At 43.9% G+C, this 20765-nt stretch overlaps 2 protein-coding genes across 2 annotated transcripts in view; one reads left to right on the top strand and one right to left on the bottom strand.

Moving 5' to 3' along the window:
- BMP10 (bone morphogenetic protein 10) lies at positions 1-19517 on the top strand. Its single transcript, XM_056362910.1, has 2 exons — positions 1-492; positions 4092-19517. The coding sequence occupies exons 1-2, from the start codon at positions 159-161 to the stop codon at positions 5033-5035; spliced, it is 1278 nt and encodes a 425-aa protein (XP_056218885.1). The 5' UTR covers positions 1-158; the 3' UTR covers positions 5036-19517.
- ARHGAP25 (Rho GTPase activating protein 25) overlaps positions 17571-20765 on the bottom strand; it is a 21619-nt gene continuing 18424 nt past the window's right edge. The window contains exon 11 of the mRNA XM_056362902.1: positions 17571-20655. Coding sequence (XP_056218877.1) covers positions 20445-20655 — 211 coding nt within the window. The 3' untranslated portion in view covers positions 17571-20444. The remainder of the gene's footprint in view (positions 20656-20765) is intronic.

Consider the following 20765-nt stretch of genomic DNA (forward strand, 5'->3'; position numbering starts at 1 on the left):
GGAGACAGACAGGACGGATCACAAGTTTCAAGACAAGAGCTTCCAAACTTGTCATCTCTCTGTGACACAAGCCGTGTACAACCCAGGGGATAAAACCGCCACTTAGCCCACACGAGAGCTAGAGCTTGTTGAGTGCGGTTGGAGGCTCAAGTGAAGTCATGGATTCTGTAGTTCTCCAGCTGTGGGCTGTCCTCTGTGTCTTGGTTCACTTTGCCGCTTGCAGTCCCATCCTGAGCTTGGAGCACTCTTCCTTGGAGGAAGACGTGCCTCTTTTCGACGAGATTCTCTCCGAGCAGGATGGTGTTGATTTCAACACGCTGCTTCAGAATATGAAAAATGAGTTTTTGAAGACGTTGAACCTGTCTGACATTCCCCTGCACGAAACGGCCAAGGTGGATCCACCAGAGTACATGCTAGAGCTGTACAACAGATTTGCCACTGATAGGACATCTATGCCATCCGCAAATATTATTAGGAGCTTCAAAAATGAAGGTAAGATATGTGCATCTCTAGAAGTAAATAGAAATGACTGTCTTCATAGTCAGCGTGAACTGTATTTACCGGGCATGGGGCAAGAACTGCACTAGGGGAAAAAAGGCCTTTCGGTGGGGGTGGCACTGGAAGCAGGCAGTGAACGCTGCATGTGCCAGGGTTACCCAGATCACACTTCTTGTGAGAAGGATCCTTTGTCCTTTGCTTTTGAGACTGTAAGGCTTTGCGGGAAGATGTTTCTTTAATGTTTGGGCAGCAGCAAGTATAATTTAGAGACACCACTTTCATTATCCCTATAATGACACACATAATTTGCAATTACCTGTTGATTTTTCAAATGCATACCTTAAGGCAAGAAATGTTTTTACACTCTGTTCAAAGGTGCAATATTTTCCTATTATGAACTTAACCTAATACAGCTTTTTGTTAATATCCTGTCATTGATCCTCCTGAGATTTGTAACATTTTCTTCCTTTGGCATCTGAGCACGGTCCCAAAAATACATAGAAATACGTGAGGCAGAATTTTGGATAACCATGAGGTTTTACTTTGGAGGACTAGAACATTTCCTATTTAAAAAAAAAAAAAAAAAAAAAAGCTGAAGAAGTGGAATTGTGACCTTAGGTAGGTTCCCTATATGTTTCTGCTTCAGCATTTCCCCTCAGTTCAAGATAATGTTTCAGTGCTAACGTTCAGTAGTTTGTCAATACCTACTTGCACCAACACAGGTTTTATGTTAAAAACGTATTTCAACAAAACAATTCCAAATACCGATTCTCCACTTGACAAATACAAGTGCTTTGGTTCGTTTTAACTACTCAGGCACACACGCAGCTATTGAAACTGCTGTGGGACTTCTCTCATCCTTTGTCGATTGATGAAGTATAAATATATATGTATTGCTTTTTCTCTAACATTTGCAGTTTCAAAATGATAACTATAAGGAGAGGCTACATGTAAGTAATTTCAGTTTTGCAATGCAGTGAGATGCAAGGAGAGAATCCAGAAGCTCTGTTCTGCTCTGCCCTTCTGCCAGGCCCAGGCACTCCTTAGCCACAACCTCTTTCTGGTTTGAAGAGGCACTCCATTGTGATTTAAAATCTTCTTTACATAATCTTTTCTCCAGTGTGGGAAAGTTTATTGAAGGGTTGGTGCAAACCAGTTACACCCACTGGTGAACAGTTATTCATCTGAACAGCCATGCCTGTCACTACTCATCAGCATAAATGAAAACACATGCAGGAATGCGTGGTGTTCTTTTATCATTTTGCAGTATTAAAAAAAAATAAATGGGATAAAAATTGCCAAGTATGGTATGCTAAAGAATAAAATAGAGTGTGGTTTAGTGACATAAATCTGAAATTGTTCCGCTGGCAGAACTGAAATTCTTTCAGATTTGCAGCACTGAAAATGGTACAGACTTGACTCTTGCCAGTAATAGATGTGGCAGTTTGCAGTTCCGTGCCATTCTGTAGCCATGACATTTGATGCCTATTTCATTCATCACTGCATGAGCTCTGCAGGGGATCAAGTAAACTTGGCTTAACTTTCTGTGATTTCAGTAATTCTCTCACCTCTTCCAATCCAAAACAGCAAGATGTGAAGTGAGACTGCTGATGTTAAGACAGCTTCATAAACGCATAAAGTTAAAGGGACTGGGCAATTAACGTTTGTTATGTGTCTTGAAAGTCTCTATAAGTAAGAGCTATCCTTTTAATGCTAAACAGCTCTTTTGATAGAGAAATTAATTACTTGCAATGATATGGACAGTAGAAACAGACCATGGAATTTTTTTGTTTACCTACCCTGCTGAAAATTGGCAGCAATAGTAGTTTCATTATTATCCGTTAAATCCTTTATTACAGAAATATGCTGCTTGGCTGGAATTAGTTCTTTGTTTCAACGAATGAACTATAACATCACCGTTGTAAATGGGACTGTTATCTTCTTAAAACTTGGATAAAGGTCTTAAGAGAAATTTTTCTTTTTGTGTGGACTCCAGTCTCCCTTCCTGACCCTCCTAGGGGTATACTGCTAACAGTAGGAGATACCTCACCCTATGGACTTTCTAGCTAAAGAGCAGAGTCACATCCTGACTCAGAAATGAACACTTCTGATGCCCTGCTAGCACTCACCCAGCTTCTTAAGTATCATGTGGCTTTCCCCTGCCTTCTGGTGAATGAGTTGTGCTTGTCTTCTATATGATCAGGTGGCATTTCTCCACCCTGTCATTATATGTATCACTACAGACTTGCTTTAGCATATCAAGGTCTAGGAGACCCCAAAGATTACTTCCAGTATGGAGATGATAACTAAGCTTGAATAGCATTGTATTTCAGTTCACAGTCTGCTCCTACCCTGGCACTGTGCAGAGTATATTCAGCCCCCATCTTTATCAACTGACAGGTAGGGAAATGCAACCAGAATCACCCCTCATTTTTTCATTTATGAGCAGGTGGAAGTGCAAAATGGAAAAAAAAGAAAAAGGCAGGTGCCTCAAAACTGGAATTAAGTAGGACAAGTCACATGCTAAAGTTAACTGCTTGCTTAAGTGCACTGGTGGAGCATCGCCAATGCTTGCAGCTTTATCAGTGTCATTTTTCTACAAACATATCAAAATTGGAGAAGTCAGAGATGAAGATAGTAATATGTCACAAATAGGCTGCCTTTGCAGAAATGCTGCCCATAGTCTCTATGTCCTAATCTGTCTTCTGAGTTACAAGTAGACAGCACAGTAATTCAGCAACAAACACACAATCATTAGCTAAGATTTCTGCATTGTGTGAGGAAATGCATATTGCCTATGTATAAACAAACAATGCAGATAGGACAGACAGCCTGACTGACAAGCAGATATTATGTACTTCTTATATGTTTTATTAACTAAAGCTGCCAAAAGTGCCTGGCTGAGTACAGCTGTTTGACTGCTCACTTGAAGCCCACTGAGTCTGTGGCAGAATTTCTGTTGACTGGCAGTTCACACAGGATGTTTATCACCTGCTCTTCCGAACCAGAGCCTTTACATCTTCTGAAGCAACTTTTCCTCTCTTAGTGCTTGGCCCTTCAGTTTCTGAGGGATATTTCAGCAGAAGGGAATACTTGCTAGCACAGAAACACTAAGCAGACACAGATACAGCCTGCCGTTCTTGCATGTGCAGCTTACATGTCACCCACCTCATGTTCACTCCAGTGCCATATCCTTCCTCCCTTCCTCTCCTACACCAATAAATGTTTTTCCTTTTTTATTAAATAGTTGCTGTGCAGCAACCTAAAAATTACTTGTATTTCAGTATTAGGCAACACGTTTTTAATACATAATCCTTCCAGGTGACAAGAAAGTCCCTGGAAGGCATGGGGATAAAAGGAGAATCTATAAATCCAGGTTTATGGTCTTTAGCGTGTCTGGGATCTGGCTGTCCTTAGACATCTAAAATAAAATGGGCCTTTTTTCCAAGTATGGATTTTGGGAAATGATGAAAAACCACTCTCCTGGAATCGTTTGACTGAAACCAAGCAATGCAAAACTTGTCAGATGAACTTCGGTGCATGTTGCTGAATGTATTGACCCTTCTAAAATACTTGATCTTTGTTGTTTCCAGACTTGGCTTCCCACCCCATTGGTGTTACAGGAATTCGGAAATACCCTCTTCTGTTCAATGTTTCCATCCCTCACCATGAAGAAATCACCATGGCAGAGCTGAGGCTCTACACCTTGGTGGAGCGGGACCAAATGCTCTATGATGGGCTTGACCGGAAGGTCACCATTTTTGAAGTGCTGGAAAATGACCACATGGGGCTAGGAGACGAGAGAAAGACAGTGGCACTGGCATCCAGGCAGATCTATGGCACGAGCAGCGAGTGGGAGAGCTTCGAGGTCACGGAAGCCATCAGGCGTTGGCGAAGGGCAGGGCTGACCACGCATCGGCTGGAAGTTCATATAGAGAGCAGGGAAGGGGAGGAGCAGAATGGAGAGGGGAAAATCGATATCGACATCAACTCTGAGGCGAAGCATGTGCCCCTGTTGATTGTGTTCTCTGATGACCAAAGCAATGACAAAAAAGAGGAGAAGCAAGAGCTGAATGAAATGATTGATCATGAGCAGCTCGTGGACTTGGAGAACCTGGAGGTTGGCAATTTCCACAGCCAGCCTGGTGAGGAGGCGTTGCTCCAGATGCGCTCCAACATCATTTATGACTCTACTGCCCGAATCCGGAGGAACGCAAAGGGCAACTACTGTAAAAAGACTCCACTCTACATAGATTTCAAGGAGATTGGCTGGGATTCCTGGATCATCGCCCCAGCGGGATACGAAGCTTATGAGTGCCACGGAGTATGCGCCTACCCCTTAACAGAGCACGTCACACCAACGAAACATGCCATTGTCCAGACGTTGGTTCACCTGAAGAATCCTCAGAAAGCTTCCAAGGCCTGCTGCGTTCCCACCAAACTTGATCCCATCTCTATTCTCTACTTAGATGCAGGGGTGGTCACCTACAAGTTCAAATATGAAGGCATGGTGGTATCCGAGTGTGGCTGCAGATAGTAGTAGGGAACGCATGCACGGGGGAGGGCACAGGGGAAGTATTTAATGATTCAGTCTGTAAATTTGTACATTTCGGATTTCCTATTTAATAAGGTTATTTAATGAGGCATGTACAGATAATTGTATGTTTCCTGTTATGGGGAGTGGGCAAGTCGTACGACCGTAGGGAATGTATATTTTGTTCCATTGCTTGCTTCTTGCTGTTCTTTGCTGTCCAAATTATGACCGAGTCTCTCTTCCTGTCAGGGCATAGAGCAGATCACTGGATCGTTTGGGAGGGCTCTTTGTGCCAAAGGGGCACATTCAAATTCACAGAAATAAAGGCATATTTTTGTACTTTATAAATGTTGATTGGCATCTGTAGGGATTTCCAGAGCTATTAAAGATAGGTGAACTATGGGCAATACACGCCTAGATTGTTTAGTTTTGTGTAAAATCTTTATAAAGATCCTTACATGCTCAGATTATTTTTTTGAAATTTATCTCTGTAGATCTGAAGTCCCAATAATTCTCAAGCTCCTAAATCACTAAGACACAGCAAGGTGTTAAACTTTTTTTCCTTTTTTCTTAATTCTTCCTTTAATCTTTCCCTGTCTCAGTTAACTGGCAGGGGCGATTTGGCATCTGGCGCGGAAGGGAACCATTCCCTTTCCCATCCTTCTTAGTAAAGCAGTGGCCCCAGGAGCAGTGCCAGGCACGTTCAGTGCTCTCACATGCAATGGCAAGAAATTCCCCCTGTGCATGTTTATTACAAAAGCACCCTGTGTAGAGCAGCGCTGGCTTTGTCGCATTAGCCATGTGTTGTCTCTCAAGGGCCAAAGCTTTATGTGGCAGAAAGAAGTGCAGGAAATTTCCTGAATCCTTGAAATTGTACCAGTTTATACCAGCTAAGAAACTAGTCCCTCTACCCAGTCCAGTAAATTACATACAGTACAGCTACATAAACCAATTCCAGTGGCCAAGTAGTATTGCATTTAGTCTGCAGAGAGCTAGACAGAAAAGGAAACACCTTCGTGCCAGCTAGATAGAGAGGATCTTTCCTTTATGTATGGGCTGAAGTTGTCAATTCATAAAGGTATTGCCCCCCCCCCCCCCCAAACTGTATATGGTGGAGTCACATGCCATGTTTCCGCCACTCTTCTGCAACAAATCGTGGTGATAAGAAGGTGTCAGAGCTGAGAAACAATAGACCCGTCACTTTATTTATACTAAGCTGCAAATTTGTCAGATTCTTGGGAAAGTGTAAGTGACGTTGACTCTTTTAGCCTGTACCAGAGCCTACTGTACTGTCCCTGCATGTGTTTTACACTTTTAAGGGTAAGTTATCTTCCTTGGAAGTGATAAGGGTCTTTGAAAGAATCACTCTAACACTTTGTGGGAATGGACACAAAAGACTTCATCACGCACTAACTAAACCCAGTTTCACCTATTTTCACACATACTCTTCTGCCTTTCCCATAATTTATTGACCTATTTATTGACCTGCCTTTGTAAGATAATGTAGAATACAGAATGTTTTATTTTTGTGCTTGTGTGTAATCCCACTTGGATAAAACCTTGTACCCATCCTATTCTACATGGAATCTCTCTGTTGAGTTGTGCTGTGCAGAGATTGGTGTTGCTGATTTTTTTCCCCTCCTAGATGTCTGTAAATACTATATACCACAGTTACCATCCTTGCTTGCAGAACTGTTCAGTCACTGGAGTGATTTAAATAGCATTCTGGAGCTCATACGGTCTTGTCCAACGTATAACTACTCTTGCAGGGGTATCGTTGCTTTAAGTGGTCAGCTGCGTAGTTTATTGTAGAGTTGTGCAGTCTCCACTCGTGCTGTGTGTTTCCAGATAGTGGGCTGTGCCATGCGGCTGTACTGCTTTCTGCCTGCTACAGATTGCACCCTGTGAGTGACTGACACCGCTCCCAGACCTTTCCCCTGAGCTACACTGCAATCTTAGTCTGTGGTTAATGGCACATTAAAAGAATTCATAAGAGGTGTGATATTTCGCTCTGCTGACATGAACTGCAGCAGCCAACGGTTGAAGTGTGACCACATAGATCCTTTCAAAACTATCCACAATTCTTATGAAGCCATTTGCCAAGACAAACCATTCACCTTGTTAGGAGTGATAATCCAGCATTAGGGAGATAATCCGACATTTGCTTTTATCATCTCTTTTCTGCGACTGTTCCTGTGGCAGTGATCTGACCAGCGGGCTTTTTGCACCACTGTCCTTTACTGAACAGTAGCAACATTTCTGAACAGTGTGCAGGGAGACCTGTGCCTTAAAATTCATAAGTAACCCACTGCAATCACTCATAATCACTATAAATTTACAAGTGACCATGTAGCAAAGCAGAATGGCTTCCCTTACACTCTGTTATTGCCAGAGATTTGTTGTAACATAGTACAATGTGAATGTGGGTGGGCATGTAATTTTATCAGTTAGTAAACCTGCATGTGTGAGTTTTAACAAGATCAGTAAAAATATCAATGATAGCTTTTTAGAATTAGGGGCCAGTGAGTCTTTTTATATTGTTAACTTTTCTTTATAAAGGAACAAGGAGTGTACTGCTGATTGAAGAGGATTTCAGCCAGAGTTTGTGGTGAAAGACCGTAAAACATGAGATGTATCCCACTGTGCTGTTTTGGGAGAAAACTGGGCATCTCTTGAATCCTTCAGCTGCACCTATGCTGTTCGTAACCTGAGATCAGAACTACTGAGAATGGTTATTTCATTTATTAATGTGTGTCTGTTAGGACTGCATGCCTGCTTTATGAGCAAAACCTTACCTTACTTTTACCTTACCTTTGAACATAATTGTGCAAAGACATTTGCTGGATGTTCATGCAGTTAGATGGCAGAGATCAGGGAAAACAGCATCCCAAAAAATGGGACAGTTATTTTTTAAAGAGTTTTCCCTAAGTAGCAAATTAAGGTTGCTTCTGCAAATTCGGAAGTACTTGGCTTAAAATACACCTGTCCATATAGATATGACATTTATTATTATTACAAATAATGTGGTGAGTGCATGACAAGAGCTATGTGTTACTGGTGCTACCAAGCTGTAAGAGCTGCTAATGTCATAAGAAGTCCCTGAAAAAATATTCCACTGCATGTTTTCATTTTCTATTTCTTTACTCCTGTCTTCCTTCTTTCTTCCTTCTATCCATCCACATTAGTACTGTGATTTCTTCTGTTTCTAAAAATTTATTTTTCACATTAAATAGTAGTGTGCATTGATTTTCCTTTAATTTCTGATCTATTTTATATCAACATGCTAGCAGATGCTTGACTTAAAAGTGCAAACCAATTTTAGAAAGTTTGGGGAAAATATGTCTTCAGTATGGAAGTATCTATCTTTCTATCCATCCATCCATCTATGAATTATTGCATATAACTAAAGGAGGCAGCAACACTGTCTCACCAAAATCATCAATATCTGTTGGATTTTTGCTTTCATCTGTTTCTAATTGAATATGTATAAGAAAGCGTAAGCAGATATGAAGCCCCTTCTTTGGCTGGACGCTGTATAGAATGCCAGGCGGTGCGTGCAGTCTAAATAGACAGGACAGGCAAAGGGGTGGGAGGAGAAACAAGCAAGAGAGACAGAGAGAGGAAAAGCCTGGATAACCTATCAGCAAGGGAGTTGAGGGAAGAGCTTTGGTCTTGGATTGCTGCTCTTAAATCAACACACATGATGCCTCCAGAAGAGCATGAACTTAAAAGATATCTTACTCATTTCTTGGCCTTTGAAGAAATCATGGTAACTGTGTCTCCTGTGCAAACACTCAGCACCGATGCCAGATTTCACGAAGCACTTGAAAGTTTGAGGTTCCCTTAAATGATTCATATCTCTTAGCTCTCTGCATGTGGACTAAAATTCCTCAAATAGATTTCTTCCCAAAGCTTTCTGGCATTATCCCTTGAGTGTGATCCCTGGAGTCCAGCTCACTGTGATTCCCTGCATAGCTCATTGAAGATAACAGATTCCTGGCTTTTTGAGCATTAAAGCTTGACAGCTCAGCATGGTTTTCCTGCCCCCGCTGCCCCCGCCCTGCCAGCCCCTTGCCCTGGGGAGATGGGTAGTTTGGGGCGGTCTGTGGAGCCTGGGGAGGAGGGGGGAGCCCCACACTGTTCTGGCAGGAAAGCAGGGCACTCCCTCTCCCTAGCAGTAAGTGCCTGGTGATGGCTCATGGTGTTCCCATTTGGAGGTTCCCAAGTGTCACTCTCAGGTTAAAAAGACTATTCCTGAATATTGTGGACACATACCTCTTTCCAAAGCCAGTGGGCCCCACCACGTGAGCAGCAATTCCCGAGCTAAAGACATGGGGATCAGCTTCCCCAAAACTGAGGTAACTTAAGAAAAATCATCTCCCAAAGCAACCACCATCCAAAGTAGCAACCAGAACCTTCTCTTCCCGAGCTCCAGCTACTGCAGTGCCCTTCTTAGACTCCCCAGAGAGCAAAGCGAACCAGAACCTCCAGCAGTCTGGAAATAGCAAAGGATCCTGCAGGTTTTAACAACTGGGGGCAGTTTGGTGCCTGGCTTACCTACAGCACAATGAGAGAGGTTCAGTTAAATATTTTCTGTGAAACACTGAGCCAAACACTAGCAAAATCTACCATTTTTTTAGGGAGAGGGAAAAAAAAGAGAGGAAGTTTTCCTGGCATTTGAACATCTGCTTCAGGCATTTGAAAAACTACAGCCAAGTGTTAATTTAAACTTCCTTATAACCCTGTTCAACGTTTGGAGTGCAAGCACTGTTAATAGGATGGGAACCAGGGTGGTGGTGGTTTGCTTACTATATTGGGAAACAAAGCCAGAACAAAACTAGCTTGAGATAGAGTTTTTGTTTATACTGCTGACCCATCTGTCTTCATTAATGCACTATTTACAGGAAAAGTTAAAAAATTAGCTTCTGCTCCTTCTTCAATTGCAACAGCAACAAATAAAAGCGGAATGGTTCATTTGCCCTCAACTAAAAATGGAAATTCTTATCAGCACCCCTTGGAAGAAGAGGTTTATTATATGGAGTGTATTATTGTTGAATATTAGTGCTGGAACTAGGCATTTTGGCCAGAGCTGTGTATTTCTAGCACAGTCAATGTCAGGAGTGAAGAAGTCAGAGAGGTGCCTATATTACAGAAAGCAAAAAGCAGCCACAAAACATGACCCATGTCTTACTCTAAACTCTTGCTTTGACATCTAGGGGAGAAATAATGTGGGGTTTTTTCTCCTGTATTGGCCCACACAGGTGCAATATCCCTGGCTGTGCAAAGGATCACATTGAGGCTAAGCCTTGACATGGCATAGAAATCACCCGGGCTGTTCCTGGCACTGATACTGGATAAAGAGAGGCAGCGCGGGAGGATGCCCCTTTGTCTTACCTGCAAGTAAAGGGACAACACATATGCACTTGAATTTCTAGAGTTTAAATGCCTAAATGGGAACAGATGAAAACCACCCCAAATGTGTCTACCCTGAATGTTCTTCAGACAAAATGAGGCAGGTTTGTGACAACCTGTTATTAAGCCAGTTTAGCTGGCCAGGTCTGGTCACATATTTAGTTGGCACAGCTGTAACCCAGAGAGGACCTGAGTTTATGGCCTAGCACCCCTGGATATTTGCTAGCGAAAACAGACTGTCAAACCTACTGCTGTGCAAATAAACTTCTTTAAAAGCACCTTCTCAGTAAGAAGAAAAAGATAAGTTTTGCATTACAAGCCCACTGAAATAGAGACATCCATTAAAAACTCAAACCCAAACTCTCTATAAACCATAAAGCCAGGAATTTCAAAAGGGCAGGCAGGTTTATCAGAGTTATCATCTCATTTGCACATCCCACTACAGGGGCAAGCTGAAAATGTCATTTGAAAATGACCTTAGAACCCTGGGCACATTTTAGGAACAAATCTGGCCGCATCTCCTTCATCTCTTCATCCCTGTCTTGCTCTTCTTCATCCCGCTATCACTCTCCATCTGCTTTCACTCAGGAAAAATACACTTTTTGTCAGGCTACGTCTCTGCAAGCCATTCCCTAGGGAGCAGGACTCGAGGCACCTAGCATGTCTCTCCTCTCACAGAGGAGCAGCTTTGTGGGGAAATGCGAGGCTGTTGAAAGCAGTAGAAGGAGCAGCTGTTAGAATTACTGCTGCTTTTCCCAGACAAAAGTGGAGGGAAACGTCCACATTTTGATACCCTTGTCAAGAAGATGAATAGTCGAAGGGGGTCCAGCTCTTCCTGCTGAGGTCTTGGAAACGTCTCCTGCAACAACTGAGTGCATTTGCTTTCAGAAGCATGCTAGTAAATGCCAATTTCCTCTCCTGCCTCTCACAGAGTCACTTCAGATGTCAATAAGAGCTGAATTTGAGCTAGTGGTTAGCTGTGAGAATTTCTGCCTCCAACCCCATCTCACCACACAGCATTGCGGGCAAAACTTGTTACGATATGGCTGCATTATTCCAGCAAACCGAGTTACTTTTTAGAGCAGATAACGCCAGAAAATACAGAAGAGTTTTGCTAACATATATACTGCAGTATATCCAGCTCAGGGTAAATGAGCTTATGTTGGCAATAGGAAGTTTGCTTACTTATTTTCTGCTGTTGGATACATGCCCAATGTGATCCTGTTCAGAACACAAATTAATCGACCTCCTGCTCAGCATTTCAAGGGCTTAGCAAGACCTTTGAATGCATTTTTTAAGTAAACAAAGGAAATATGAGGGATAAAAGCAATCAACATGGCTGTAATAAAGGAAATCATATGAGAGGAATGGATTTCCGTGACATAGAGCAATGGTTCCTGAAAAGAAGGGTGAGGTTTTTTCCTAGCTCCAAATACTACATTTTCTGTGGTGGCGTGAGGTATGGTCCAAAAAGAAAATACAGCGTATTTTATTTTAAATCAGCAGCTGAAGTACCATTAATTCAATATTTGCATAACTGTATCTCACAGAAGCTGCTGCTTGTCATATCTGCAGCGACTTTAGGATGAGGGGATGCTCATCGCAGCACTAGAGCTCCCCAAACAATGTCCCGCAGGTCTGTGTGGCTGAGACTATCCAGGATGTGAGCTTCAGATGGTGTTGAAAAGATGTGTGTCAAGTTAAGTGAGAAGGTTTAAATACAGGGTGGTCTCTGAAATCAAGTACAGTAGCTAACTAGCAACGTGGCTAAACAACAGTCCACCCACCCCCCCAGCTCTCAGGTTTATGTTGGCTTTGCTGTAGCAACTCCTTATCTTTCCAGAGATTAGAGCATTTTAGATCAGTTGTTGTGAGATTGGGTGGAATCCATTTCCTGAGCTGTCACCGCTGGCTAATCAGGCGGAGTTGAAATGCAAAGCTTTGGGAGAGTGGGAAAGCAAAACCTGTTATCCTACAATAGTGAACGTGCTCTGTTTGCTTTTATCATTACCAGATTTTAGATGCCTAGCTCAAGATACTGATACAGAGAAGCCTACAGCCTGAAACATAAGCCAGCTGAACTGTGAGCAGAGCAGATATCTTACTGTAGGAAAAATGAGCCCTTTTACCATTTCTACAGGTACCGGTAGCTGGTAAAACTGTTCACCTGTTATTGCTTACTGTGCTTGCTCTTCACCAGATCTGCACTATGAAATCCCAACCTGAATTTCCCCATGGGTTAAAATGGGAGTGGGGATCCATGGGAGACAGAGACACACAGTTAGGAGGCTAGATGGGCTGATCCAACTGTTGAAACAGTTTAAGTGATTTGATTTTGGCTTACAGTAGCTGGTTGCTGCTGAGATAGACACAAAATAGCATGACATCATGCAAATCCAACCTGCTATATAAATTTTCACTTATAGCTTTGTACCAATTTTGAAGTCATTCTTTCAAGGAAAGCAAGTTGCTTTCAAACACAGTTACTTTCCTTGCTGAACTCCCTCCTTTTCCCTTGGGATTTCTCTAGCTCACATCATTTCTTGTTCTTCTGCACTCCTCTGCCAATCGACAACTTACACCAGCTGCAAATTTGGCCCAATAATATTGATTGCACGTCTTGTGCTTCCTCTGTCCACCCTAATTAGTGCATTAGAGATAAGCAACATGCCCTGAGGAGCGAGCTAATGGCAGAGGGAGCAGGCCATGCTTTGTGGGGCATGCGGCCTTCCTGATGGGGGCTGCCACACGCGTTCCTGCGTTCCTCCGTGACACTGTTCAGGGCACTGCATGCAACGCTAATGAGCTCCAGGACAGGCAAACGATTTAGACAAGAGCCTCAGTGAGCTCCCCAGAGTTGCATTAACCCCTGCTCTTACTGCAACGGAAAGGAGTAACTTTTAAGATAGAGCAGTTGGCTAAGGCAGACCCTGGTGCACACTGTGGTTGGCCCACACACGGGAATGCAGCAGCCTTCGAGAGACTGGGTAGCCACTGGGAAGCAATAGCACCTCTGTGAACAAATGAATTGCACCTCTATATCTGCTTTCAGCTGTTCTAGCAATAACCGTCCCGCTTTTGCATCATTCTCTCATTCTTGCATCGTTCTTCTCGGGGAAGAAACCAATGTCTTCACCACTGACACCAATGTTGTCAACACTTCTGGCCTAAACCCTCCAGCCTAAAGTTAATAAAAGGAAGGGTTATCTGGCAAGCCTGGCCGACCTAGTTATTATCGCAAATATTTATATCGTAGATTGGGATTCAGGACTCCCAAGTCTTTGTCTGGCTCTGCTTCATATGTGCTCTGCAAACTTTTTCAAAGGCTTCATTACTTTTGTGTTGTGTTTTGGAGAGCAAAAATCTGTGACTCCAACAGCTTGGCTTTCATTGGGACAGGAGACCTAATTAGTTTGGCTTGAGTGGTGAGTGCTGAGCACTCTGCTGCAAACTCCTTTGCCTTGACTGGCCAAGGCACTGCAAGGCTTGCACTGGTGCAGGCTCACCTTAATGGGCAGTGGGCTCCTTGCCTGCTGCCATTGAAGCTAAAAGTGGATGAGGAGCTAAGACATGGAACAGGTCAAGCAAAAAGCAGTCTAACTGTCTGAGCCCTACACCAGTGTCCTAAAAAGCCACATTACAAACCACATTACAGCTCCATCTCCCAGTTGTGATAGGATGCTAGGGTGCTGTGTGCCAGCTGGTGTTTCTGCATGTGATTTCTTAACAGCCTTACAAAATGGAAGAAAGACTGCTACAGTTTTATTTTTAAAAGCCATCCTGCTTGCCATTATCAGTGAGGCTTTATATTTGAGTGAGCAGAAGCGGGTCAGAGTGGATGACAGCAATTTAATCTGCTGTTGCTTTTCCATAACTTCTTGTGCTATCCTTGACCCTAAGCCAATGCCCTTCCACTGCCAGCTGCAGGAAAGACGCAGTCTGTGGAGCTAACAAGTTTCTAAACATGTGTCCCAGGTCTTCTACAAACTGTAACTGTGATCTATCCCCATTTCAGACTTATTTACGCAGCATTCTTTACACTGGATAGGAGGAAGGTGGTGAGGGAGCAGGATGTTCCTACTCCCCCAGTGGAAACATCCTTTCCCAGGATGTGACAACACTCCAGTTTCCAGTGGACATTTGACCTTTCACTCCTTGGCGCTGCCTGTGTAGCTGTTGTGTTGGGAACAACTGTCCTTGGGATGCTTGGCTGACCTCCTGACTCAGAAATGTGGATGCATGCAGGGGCAACACTTGGCAGAATTAGAAAATCCATCCTCTGAGCCCCAGGAAGGGATGCACAGGGTCAAGGTGTCACTGAAAAGACTCAAAACCTGCACTGGCCCTAGGGATCAAGTGTGGACCTCATCCAGAGCATGCAGAGCACAAGGGGAGCCTCTCCGGCTGGATGGCAGCCTGTGCTGGCTCTTATCGGGGAGCCGAGGAAGGAAACAAGGCCATGCTGCTGGGGAAAGGAAAAATTTACCTCTCACATGCTCAGAAAGCAAATGCTAAGCTGATGCTTATCCTCACTTCTTTAATAAGAGGTCAAAGCCTGGCAACTGCCTTGCTGGCTGGTTTTAAAATGCACTCGTTTGGAAATAGCTCCCTGGATGCAGCAAACAGCATTTCAGCCAGCTGAGATTAAAGGAGCATTCCCCTGTTCCCAGTTCCTGTTATCGGTACATTGTGTTAAGAGGGCTGAAATATCACATCATGTTTTTACGCGTGATAAAGCAAATTTTCACAAGCCACACCAGTGCCCGCTGACGGCACTGGGAGTGTCGTTCCCCTCTGCTGTGCAAGGCTCACCAGGGTAAGCTTGGCACGGGAGTGCAGGGAGACCTTTTGGATGGGATTATGCATGAAAAGTGAAGAAAGCTTTTTGTGAAGCTTCTTTACACGATGGACTCAAGGGGAAAACGGGATGCCTCCTTCTTGCTGAGCTCTCTGCTTGTAGGATGTTTCAGCTTGGTAAATCCTCTGATGTTTGCTAAAGGTTGAGCACACCCTGGAGTCTTGCAGTGGCAGCACCACTAAGGTCTCTCTGCTCTGCCCCACAGCCTTAGAGGTAGGAAAATTGCACCCAAATTCGTATCACTCACCTGGTTGCTGTATTCAGCTGCAGTTAGAAGCCCTATTTCTTAAGAAATCAAATTCCCAAATAACTGCTGAGTACTTCTGTTTATGGGAACTGCCTACTCAGAAGACTCTTGTAAAGGAAAACAGCTAGAAGGGTAAATCGTTCTTGGTGGAGACCATGCATGCAGTGAGCCTTTGGCAATGTGAATTATCCAAGGAAGAAACTGTCCCAGCTGGAGCCTCCGTGCAGTAATCACCGTGCAAGTGCTCAGGGTCTTTATCTTCTTGAGTAACTCAGGATTCCTACACTTGCAAGTTTTTTGTGCTAGAATAGATGAGCATTTTCTCCAAAGGAGTGCTTATTCGGACAACTCCTGTCCCTGCTTGCTCCTGCCCCCATGCTGGCCCTTGCTTTATCAGGATGCTCCTTTTTTGCCAGGTTATTTTTCCTCCAGGCCAGTTTGACTGTCTGGCTTCATAGCATCCCTGTGCTGCAGCAAGGTGGCAGGAAAACACAAAGAAAGCGGGACAGTGGGACTGCTTCCAGGGAGGGTCTGGCTGAAAGTCTGGGGACTTTTTCTTCTCTCCACCTTGGTGAACAGTTATTCATACACGAAGTCTCAGTTTGGCACTCTTTTCTTCTTAAAAGCAGCCTGTTTTGGGGGTATCGTTCAACTGCCATGTAAAGGAGGGACGGACTGCATTACTCTGTTACTGCTGGGGAGAACAACATGTTCTTACGGCTCTTCTGTGGTTTGTATAAGCCATCCTAAATAGTGGCTGGACACTTTTCCTGCACGTCCACCTCGCCTCCCACAACAACTTGCTATTTTATGCAGTAGCCAAGCTAAAAAAGGAAAGTTATTATCATGCCAAAAATGCGACTTCGATAAAATACGAGGGGATAAGTCAGCATAAGTGTGACTGGCTCGGGATCCAAAGAGAATAATGTGAGAAGGATAATTTTACTTTCTTGCCTCTCACGCCTACCAAACGCCTGGATACAACAAAGTGAATTCCTAAATTCATGTAGTAAATACCTAAGAAGAGCAAACCAGATTTTTTGCTCTATCACAAAGAATGCTAGACAGTGAGAGCAGGAGTGAAACTATATCCTAAAATATGTCATATTTTCAGCCCGTAATCCATAGTTTAACAGTTTTAGATGCATTCAGATCTGTGGTTTTAATTGTTCTAATTTGGAAAGCCACATCACATTTAAAGGGAGAGGAAAATCCTTGGTATGTTTTGGGGGTTATCGTACACTCCCGTCACCTTGAAGGGAATGCATTGGGGTCCTCTGTCTGTGCAGTGTGAAGGTTAAGGCTATAAAAAACTGCCTTTTTGGCAGTTTCCAAGCCTACAGGGCCCAGGACAAGTTTGAAAAGGATCTTTTTTACAGGCTTTATTCTCTATGATAGACAGTCTGTTGTACTTCTATATTATAGTAGTAGTTTCACACTTCCTAGGATATCCAGAATCAATGCTTAAAGCCTGCTGAGCTGAAAGGCAGCCACCAAACAACCCTCCATGAGTTTATAACGTCCCTTGCAGTACACAAGCAGGAACAGGAGAGACTTTCTCTGCTACTTCTTCCCCCCAAACATTTCACAGCTTGGCTGCAAAAAGAGGGGGAGGAAGGAAATGTAGGTCATGCATCAGTCAGTTTTTGTGGATCTCATGTTTTGGTGTCTCCACAGAAGATCCAAAAGTGCGATAAAGCCAGAGCAGGATTTGGGCAATGCCAGGATTCAGGTGTGGCTCTGGGCTTTGTGTGGCTGAGCTGAGAGGATATATGCTCAGGGCTGAAAAGGATGCAAAATTTCACAGGTCTGGCATAGGCAGGCCCATGCGTTTCTGTCTCTGGAAAAAGCTCACTTTTAAAAAAGGAAAACCCTCTTTATCTTAGAGCACCCAACAGCAATACTGACTCATAAGATGCTGATGTTATTCCTTGAGGCTGTTAGCTCCCCCCATGCACGTAGGAATTTCCAGCCCACCTGACCTCTATTGGAAAGTCTATCTTTTAAATATGGCCACTATAAACATTCCAAATTTTAATGGGCAGAATATCTTCAAAGAAGTTACTCTGATCTTCAGAAACAGTCATGGTTTGATAGAGGTTGTTTTGCCTATCTGCAGCGGAAGTGGAGGAACGCGCAGTTTATACTAAAATAACGTGCACTTGTCCTAATGACGGAGAATTCTGAGCCTCAGCCAAGCCTTTTCACATCATTACAGTCTACTGCGGGCTGTGAAGGAATTATTTGCCTCTTCACACTTTTGATCTTTGCAGAAAGGAGCGTGTGGCATTTCCAGTCCAGATGTTCACGATGTTTCTCCTAGACCCGATGGAGAAGTTTCTCCCTAAATGGCTCCTGAGCCTCACGCCCAGATTAGTAATGAGTTCCTTGTAAAGGTAAAAAATTAAACACTGAAGCAGCTCTGTCAAGGTCGTCTGAAATCACAGAAAAGAATTGTGAATGGGAACAGTTGCCCTGAAGTGACAGCAGGCAAAATGCATCTCACAGGCACTTTGAAACCTCTTGATTTGAGTGTCAGGAAGATGTGGGTCCCATAGGTGCACAGTGGAAACTGTGTTAGTGCTGCTTTAAAGAGACTTCAGGAGACAAGAAATACATTGTCCTGGGATGCCGTAGCGTGTGGGACCTGCAGGTGTTGGGGAAGGTGAGGTTTCAATAGCTCATCTTTGAAGGTGGCTAAGCCTGGTGGAGGCAACACTGTCCTCCCTGGGGCTCTTCTCTGTGACGCCCATCCCTCTGCAAGGCTGCGGGCTGCGGAGCCAATGCAAAGGGGTACTGGGGTTCTCACTGAGATTTCAAATTCCCAAGTTTTAGGTTAGAAACATTTTAATCAGATTTGAAACATTTTTATCAGATACAATCATTACAAGAGCAGAGGACCATGGGTGTGGGTCCTGTGGTAGGAACTGTGATTTTGCAGTAGCCCCATGCAGTAACTCCATGCAGGCCTCCAGAAACATTTAATTCCCTGGTGCCAGAAATATTTAATTCCCTGGTGTGAAGGTTTGTGGGCAGGATGGTGAGGAGCTGTGTAGCCTCTGGCAATTCTATGGAAACGAAAGCCACCTGGAGTCAGAGTCTATAGGTCAAATGAGCTATTTAAGGGTCGGATTCTTAAATACAGCTCAACTTTCACAAACCCCTCCTTTACCAGTCCTTTATAACCACAGCTGAGCAAAGGTGGATTCAATACACCTAAATGAATCTGAGTCTGGGGCTAAGGAGTCTGCGCTCGGTTTTAGGGCTAGATGAGTCCCAGCCCTAGCAAGGCTGATAGCAGCAAGTGCTATATACCCAATATTGACTTTTATTCTCTAATAACATTTCCCCACTCCCATCTCCCCTTTTTTTCACGTAGTTCCCTCTGTGTCCCTGTCTCTTGCCAGTTCGTTTTTCTTTGCAGGCTCTGCCGAGCAGGCCTGCAACCGATCTTGAGCTGAACTTTTGTATCACCAAAACCAGGTCCTCAGCAGCAGTAATCCAGTGTTGTTGCATTAACTTCACCATGCTTGGCACAGAGACATGTGTACGTTCCTAGACAAGTTGATTGAAAACTCCTGCAGATCTCTGTGGTTTTCCCTTTCGTGTTCCCATGAAGGTTCTTGGCTAGGCAGAGGCTGTGTGGTGGTGTTCCCCCTTCTTAACATAAATGAGTGGAAGGTTTTCTTTTGGAGTCCTGTTACTTTCTTTTCAACATCAAAAGCTTCAGCAGCATCGTGGTACTGCTGGAAGGGCAACTTGCTGGCAGGCAGTGGGAAAACAAGCAGACAAGTTTACAAACAGCCACACTGGCACCATGAGACCTTCGGGTCCAGTTATTTACACTGAAGGCAGCAAGTGCCAGGGAGAGACCCAGCATCATCGTTAGGGTGCAAACCCAGGTTTCTACCAAGGTGGCTGCGGAAATCCTGTTCTATGCTGAAGAAATGATAAAAAAACCAAACAAACAGAGGCGGTAAATAAGTCCGGATCTGTTACTTTTTGGAAACTGCCTGTCAAGGAAAGTGTTGAAGCCCCATTTTCTGTACTAGATAAAGCTGCTGATGGACTCTCTGCACAAATTGCTCAGTGTATGGATGCATGAAAGAGCTCTCCAAAGCCCAGCAGCAGCTGTGCTGGATTTATATAAACATGGCTATAAGGAGCAGTGATTTAAAATAGCTGAGCAGCCACTTAACTAAAAAGGTTTTTGTGATGTTGTGATTTTACACCTGGAGCTTTGATATCAATGAGTGGCACAGCACAGCAAGTGATGCTGTAAGAGACCTCTTCTCAGTGGACCCGACAGGCTGTCTGGGCTTCTCTTGCTCTATAAGAGCAATAACCTACTGCGTGTTAACGTGAACAACATAACCGTGGTGCTGACAGCATTTGCAGCCCACCGTCCAGGCACACTGTGTGACAGGCTGTGCCACCCCAGACCGTGGGGCTTTTCTGTCTGCCCGGCTCCAGGTTTTATGGACTTTTTGTTCCACTCAGAAGCACTGCGGGTACCTCCAGTACAGAGCCAGCCGGCTGGCAAGAGGGATGCTTGCTGGTTTATTTTTGTAAAGGCATAATGTGTCCTCAACTTGAACTCCTGAGTGCAAGATATTCTGATTGAGCAGCAAGAAGTATTGGCCTGTTCTACAGGTAACTTGAGCAGCTGAAAGAGGAGTTGGAAAAAACGTGCCAAAAGAGCTGAAGAATATTTTTGAAATTTCCTGTTTCAGAGCATAAACCAGCCTCTAACTTCTGGGCTCCTTCCTCCAAACCAGCCCGTGGTTGGTAGCAGAAGACCAAATAATACAAGTCCCTGGCTCTGAATCTGCTTGGCAATTCCTGTGGATTCATGCAGCTGTATTTTATGTCTGTGCATAGCTGGGTGTCTTCTCCTAGTTGGTCTTGGCGTTAGCTTTGCTCATGGATTTAGCTAGGTTTTTTACCTCCTCCTCAAGCATCTTGTTTTTCTTCTCCATTTCCTCCCGTGAGCACTCTACATTCATCAACTTCAGCTCCAGTTCCTCAGACTTCTTCTTCTCCTTCTCAATGTCCTGATTCAGCCTCACTACTTTGGCCCAGACTTCATAGTTTTCCTTCTCAAGACTGCAAAGAGAAACAAAGTGTGAAAGGATTGGATCGGAAGAGTGCCAGGAAGTCATCATTTGGCTCTTAAGGAGTCTGCTCTCTCTGTCATTAAGCAATAAAATAAGCCA

This window comes from Falco biarmicus, chromosome 18 (genome assembly GCF_023638135.1).
Source record: "Falco biarmicus isolate bFalBia1 chromosome 18, bFalBia1.pri, whole genome shotgun sequence".
NCBI classification, from domain to species: Eukaryota; Metazoa; Chordata; class Aves; order Falconiformes; family Falconidae; genus Falco; species Falco biarmicus.